This window comes from Phaethon lepturus, unplaced genomic scaffold (genome assembly GCF_000687285.1).
Source record: "Phaethon lepturus isolate BGI_N335 unplaced genomic scaffold, ASM68728v1 scaffold3611, whole genome shotgun sequence".
NCBI classification, from domain to species: Eukaryota; Metazoa; Chordata; class Aves; order Phaethontiformes; family Phaethontidae; genus Phaethon; species Phaethon lepturus.
Window position 1 is genome coordinate 104,338 of NW_010518292.1, and position 6,133 is coordinate 110,470.

The 6,133-nt window shown below is 43.2% G+C and overlaps 1 protein-coding gene across 1 annotated transcript in view; it reads right to left on the reverse strand.

The window, feature by feature from the left end:
- Positions 1 to 2,570: 2,570 nt before the first annotated feature.
- LOC104628159 (taste receptor type 1 member 3) overlaps positions 2,571 to 6,133 on the reverse strand; it is a 6,905-nt gene continuing 3,342 nt past the window's right edge. Inside the window, exons 4-7 of the mRNA XM_010296660.1 lie at positions 5,898 to 6,131; positions 5,263 to 5,466; positions 4,129 to 4,249; positions 2,571 to 3,529 (exon numbers count right to left, since the gene is read on the reverse strand). Coding sequence (XP_010294962.1) covers positions 2,571 to 3,529; positions 4,129 to 4,249; positions 5,263 to 5,466; positions 5,898 to 6,131 — 1,518 coding nt within the window. The remainder of the gene's footprint in view (positions 3,530 to 4,128; positions 4,250 to 5,262; positions 5,467 to 5,897; positions 6,132 to 6,133) is intronic.

The window sequence follows — 6,133 nt, forward strand, 5'->3', positions numbered from 1 at the left end:
TGACCTCTAGGGCTGCAGAGCCATCTTTGTTGTGCTCTGTGTACTGCTGTGTTGGTTTTACAATGCCTTGAAGTTGTCAGGGTGGATGTGGAGGACAGAGGAGTTTCCACACCTGCAAGAAAAGACGGATGTCCAGTGTTGGGTGGAAGGGCCAATTCCATTGCTAGGAAGTGTAAAGGTAGTTACAGGAAACAGTAATGGAAATAAGCGGTGTTTTCTACTGTCTTTGTTCGGGTTTGATTCTAGTAATTCACTTATGCAGAAATTCCTGTCTAGAGGGTGTGTCTGTGGCTAATAGGCAGTGAGGGGAGTCTATCTGATACAAGCAGGCAGACGGACAATTAGAGATGACTTTTGCATACGCAAAAATAGGCCTGTGTGATTGTTGATACACAGTACTCGCTACTGGCAAAGAGCTTGCAGCATTTACAGAGGGTTAGACTCATACGTTTCATTGAACCTGCACACTCAGCACTCTACATGATCATAATCTGTTCAGTAACTTATGTGTAAACCTTCGTATTCATCGTATAAACTAGATATTAACTGGTTATAGTTAGCAAGCACCTTTCGTGAGGGAGCTAGCCAGTGTTTTTCTTGTACGAGTATTTCTTTGTCATACCTTCTGAAACTATCGCTATTACCTGTTCTTGTAAATCGGATGCTTAACGGGGCAAGCCACTAGCCTTTCTGGATATGAGAATTCTCCTGCTGTTCAGCAAACAGGGACCGTATTACATGTATGAATGCAGGTTAAAGACATTTCTTATTCCTCAAAGTGTTTTATTTATTTTGTCCCCTTTGCAGAATGTCTCACCGGGTAAGAAATCTTTCTCTCTGGTGATCCTTGAATGTTTTTTGAGATCGTAGAAACTTTTTGCTAGTGATTTGCACACTATTCATTTCCATGTTCTTTGCAAACACATGTTAATGAAACACAAATGAGTGAATTGAAATTTGAATGGGTAATATACTCTTTATATCATGCATAAAGCTGCCTTTTACATATCAGAATGGTTTCTATGGATTTTGTGACACAGTAGTCAAGAAAATTAAACCAGAAAATTTTTCCATAGAAAACATTACTTAACAGAAGTTTAAACACTGACTTTGGAAAAAGGCAATGGTATCAAAACTGAATTTTATACTGTAAAAGAAGTGTGAAATTATGGTAAATACTTCCATTATGATATCTAAACTTTTACAATTTATCTGAAAAAAATCTCAGTTTTATTGTGATTCTGGCTTGAATAACTACAATTATTCTGACTTGGAATGAAACTGTGAAATCTCTTGAGAAATACAGGTTCTTCCTTGTGTTTTGTTTCAATACTCAATGATATACGAAGACCAGTTCTCAGTTAATATGCTGCTATCATGAACTGGAATAGCAATGGTTGTCATCAGAAGCTTTGCTTAGCCTTTCAGTCTTTTATTTAAGAGTTAAAATAGTCAGCCTTCTCGATCCGTTTCCTTGTACTTCAGTTTGTGTATGACCTATCAATTTCTTTGTGTACTCTTCGCCTGTGTTGGTAACTTCATGTATACCTTTCCAGGTATCCTCGAAACCTCAATCAGAAATGAGAAAAACTAACTCAGTGCCATACTGCTAAGTCAGAGCCCCTGTGTTTAAATAGCAGAGAGGGCAGCTCAGAGGATCAGTATGTTCTGTCACTGAATTTTATTTACAGGGACAATGGGGAAGGGTTGTCTTGAGGATCCTGGTGTCCGTTAGAACCATACAGTTTCACAGCCTAGATGGTGAAAATTTGCGTTGACTGTAAGTGTTAACAAAGAGACCCAGAGCTGTAGGATGTAATTGACTCTACTTTTAATAAAGCAAGTGCACAAACACACATAGATGTGTACAGACCACGATTACAGAGCAGTGTGCAGGACCTTTGGTCCTCTCTGTCTGTCACCTCCCCCTCTGCATCTCCTGTACCTAAGAGGAGGAGACATGCACAGGAGCTGTGTTTTCTGATGTTGTTCGCTAGGAAGTCTGCGTAGAGGATCCTGCTTAGATAGGTACTCAGTATCATTAGTTAATCACAAGGATTTCTATTTGTGGTCTATAATCTCACACGTTTTCAGATTATTCCCTTCTCTTTTTCTAGTTATTATTTCTGTGCTGTTGAATATATTTGAAAGTTCTTATAAGGCCTGGGAAAGGATTTATTAATAGATCTCTGGAACAGTTTTCTAGTTAATAAGAAGTGGAAATTACCAGCGGGCTTTACAGGAAAGTGGTCTGGGTGAGGCTTCTAGATAAGATGGCCAGACCCGAGAGATTCATATGAAGTATCAGTACTGTAGGTTGCTTGCTTAACTGAACCTGCTTTTGGCTCCTTGTGGGTGATGAAACGGGTGGTTAGCTACAGCGACGATGGATACTACTCTGCTGAGGGCATTTTGCTTTAGCTCACTGAGTAGAGCCCTCTGCAGCTTAAAAATTCTGCTCCTAGTGTTCAGCCTACAATAAGCTTGTATTTTATATGGTGGTTGTGTCTGGGACCATAGCTTATAAAGTCATCATAAACAGAATTATCTCATTAAAATACAGCCAGCTTCTATTGAGGAGCAGGTGACGATGGATCTGGTTTATTGTTTGAGTCCTCCTCTGGCTCCTCTTTGATGGAATTTTGGAAATAATCCACTGTGTTCAGATCAGGCTTAAGCAAGATGATGTAGCATTTAGGGATATAGTAGGTCACCAAGATACCCAGACTGGTTGTCAAAATGGTCCCAATCTGAGTAACAGATCTGAGGACTGTCTTTAGCGTGGCAAAAACAGCAATGAAGAAGATCCAGGTGATGAAATAGGTTAGGATGGCAAATGTGATCCCCCTGGCAATATTGTACTTCTTACCAGGAGTTTGTACCATGAATGTGCACAGGAAGCAGACAAAGGCTAAGCAGCCATTGTAACCATGCATCAGACCAAAGGCAAACCAGGACTTTGTGTTACACACAAGCAGAACTTCAGTGGGCAGTGACTTGTAATCAGGCACCAGATAGTCAGGGCCCAAGTGAACATAGCAGAAACAGAACAAGCACTCGGTGAGGAGGCACAAGGCAACAAGGAGCCAGGCCCTCCGCTGGGTCACCCAGTACAAGAAGGTGGCGGCACAATGAGGGAACTCTGTCACCAGGGTGATCTCAAGGGACTTGATGAAGAAGGTAGAGAAACAACCATTGAGGCACAGGGCATAGGCTATCTGCTGGATCATACAAAGGTTGTTACTGGGCTTCCCTATATAGAGACAGCAGCTGAGACACATCAGCATGAGTGTGAACAAGGCAAAGAGGTTTAGTTTGCCTCCGGAAGCCTGCACAAGGGGAGTCTCAAGGTTCTTTAAAAAGAGCACTGCTGTCAAACAAGTCAGGGATATGGTGATGGACATCAGCACTAGCAAGGCGATGGTGAGTGGCTCGTTCCAAAACAGGTATCTCTCGCTCCGGACATAACATTGTGTGCTCTGGACAGGGGACCACTGATGCTCTTGGCAGGGAGTGCAGGTGGAGCTGTCTGCAAAGTAGCAGTGAGAAGCTGATGACCACCTTGCAGTAGAGTGCTGCTAACCTGCTGCAGGCAGTCCTTGAGGATGGATCACAGTCATGAATTAGGTAGCTGGTTTGCATGCTGCTTTGCCTACTTCCCCTCCTTCCGAAGTGTATTGGATTTCCAAAGCTTGTGATCTAGCTCAATCTCTTTTTTTTCCCCTCTACTTCTCCACCGTCCCCCCATATTTCTTGGCTCTGTTTCTCTTCCCCAGGAAGGATCACCAGCTTCCAAAAGATCCCAGAGTTTCATCATCTGCCTCTCTTCTATCTATGACCCCAGAATTTCATCATACCCCTCTCTCCGAACTCTTGAAATAAAACATGCGCGTTGCCCTGATGCATTCTCTTTGGGATCAACAGAGGAAGGTCCCCCACTGGAGATCTGTAGCGCAAGACTGAACAATGCGCAGCAGAACAAAAGGGAGGCAAATACTCTGCACTGGCAGTGCTTCATGGAGGAAGAGCTCACAACTGGTCTTTACCAGTTCTGTGAACCTGTGTGCCCTCAACCAGTAGAGAGACGTAATACAGGCAGTTAAAGCCATTTAATTTCTCAGACCTCACCTTTAGTGCTCCAGAAGGTGTTTTCTGGACAATCTGTACAGTCATAGCAGCAGAGGTGGAATCCTTTTATTTGTCTGAATTGTCCTGGTTTACAATGTCTGAAGCACTCTGATGTGGGCTCCTAGACAAAAGGCGGAATGAATGTCAGTTCAGTTTCAGAAGAGGCACGGTATCACCAAACAAATTAGAAGAAATTGGCAGTGCCGTGCTGGGATCAAACCTGTGCCTGAGTTTTAAACAGTGCTGGGAATACCTTTTTCTAGTTTTGCACTGATACCAGAAAAGTCAGCAAGAAAATCCTCTTAACGCTTAGTTTGAAGTTTTAGAAGGCAGGCGTTCTTTACTGCAGTGCCGGAGACACGGGATAACTCCGCCCAATGTCTCTTGTTTCATAAGCACTTCTTTTATTGTAACAAGCTATACATAGTCATTATATTTTCTGAGAAGTCTCCACCTCCCTGCCTATCTCCTACATTTACATAATGCTGGCGTTGCAAAACTACACTACGCATGCGCGGGGGTCTCGGGTGGTCGTCTGGGGAGTCAGCCCCCTATTCCTTTTTCCCTTGCATGGTCACGGGTCTCCTGAGGATAGTTTCTTCTCCTTTGATGTTTACTCCTTCTGTTGTTCAGAAAAGTGATTCTTTCATCCTTGTTTGAGCGCTCCTGCTAGGATGTTTCTGTTCTCAAGGTTAAGGTATCGTCTCTGTACTCGTTAATCTCTCAGTCATTGCTCTTAACCCTTCTTTGTTTTAATTTCATGAGGCCTCTTGGTTCAACATGCACGCATTCCTTGTGATTAGCTATTTACACATAGCTGAAATGTTAGCCTTGAGGCAAGTATAGCCTAAGGACTATGAGAATAGGCTGTTAAACATAATCACACAGTTATTAGGCTAAAGAAATCTTTAAAAGTTACATTAATCATGCAATCAATAACCTTTCAGAAAGTACATAAATGTATCGGCACAATGGAGATGGATTACATGTTTGCAGAGGAGCGAGAACTGGGTCCCATGCAAATCTTGCAGGAGTAGCATGCAGGCTAAGAGCTCCTAATGAACAGTCCTGATAAAGCGACAAAAAAGCTTACTTTATTTTGTGATTCTTTATGCTCTTGCTTATCATCTTTACCTTTTGATATGCAGTGTGAAACTGGATCTGGGACTTGTTGATGTACAAGGACTCTTCATAGTCACCTACAGGCAGATATGTAAGGGTGCCGTTTTTCCAGGACCAGAATATAAGCTTGTAGCCAGTGTTTGTGCCATGGGATTGATCAAACCTGAAACTTTGGCCATTCACCTTGAATGGGAGGGTATTCATGAAGTGCAGCAGCTGAGGAGAAAATGAAAACTGACATTAAATATTGATACAGTTGAGGTTCTTGCTTGGATGATGATAATGCAGTAAGTTAATTTCTGACTGAAATCAGTTATCCTTTATGTGGGCTGAGATTGTGACTGTCGGCCTTCTGGCTGTATTATCAGCTGCTCTATCTGTTGTGCCAAGACCAGTTAGTGGGAGCCAGAACGTAGCCTAGAGAGGGGAATGCAGCTGTAGCCAGCAGCAGAGAAGGTGCAGTGGGCTGGTGTAGGGGTTGACTGGCTGAGGTAATTGCTGAAGTTGTAGCACTACCAGGATGGGGGCCAGGAGCACAGGGCAATGTTACACACACACACACACACACACCCCCCGCTCTGGGTGTGTGCAGCTCTGATGCATAGATTGGATGAAAAGTTGCTCTTTGTCCACCTGACTTTACTTACTTGCCAAGATCTGATGGACGCTTTGGGACACGCTTGGTGGGTGCACCCCAGCGCTCTGTGCAATGCATAAGCCACGCTGTAGACTGCAACGTACACTGGTTGTATTTGTGAGTGGCTTAGCATGGATGAGACGTCATGCAGCGAGATGTGGTCACACTGTTTGCAATGTGTGTCCAGCATGACAGAGTTCATGAGGTGGTTGAATTCTCTAGACTCCTGGCAAAATCTATCCTGCT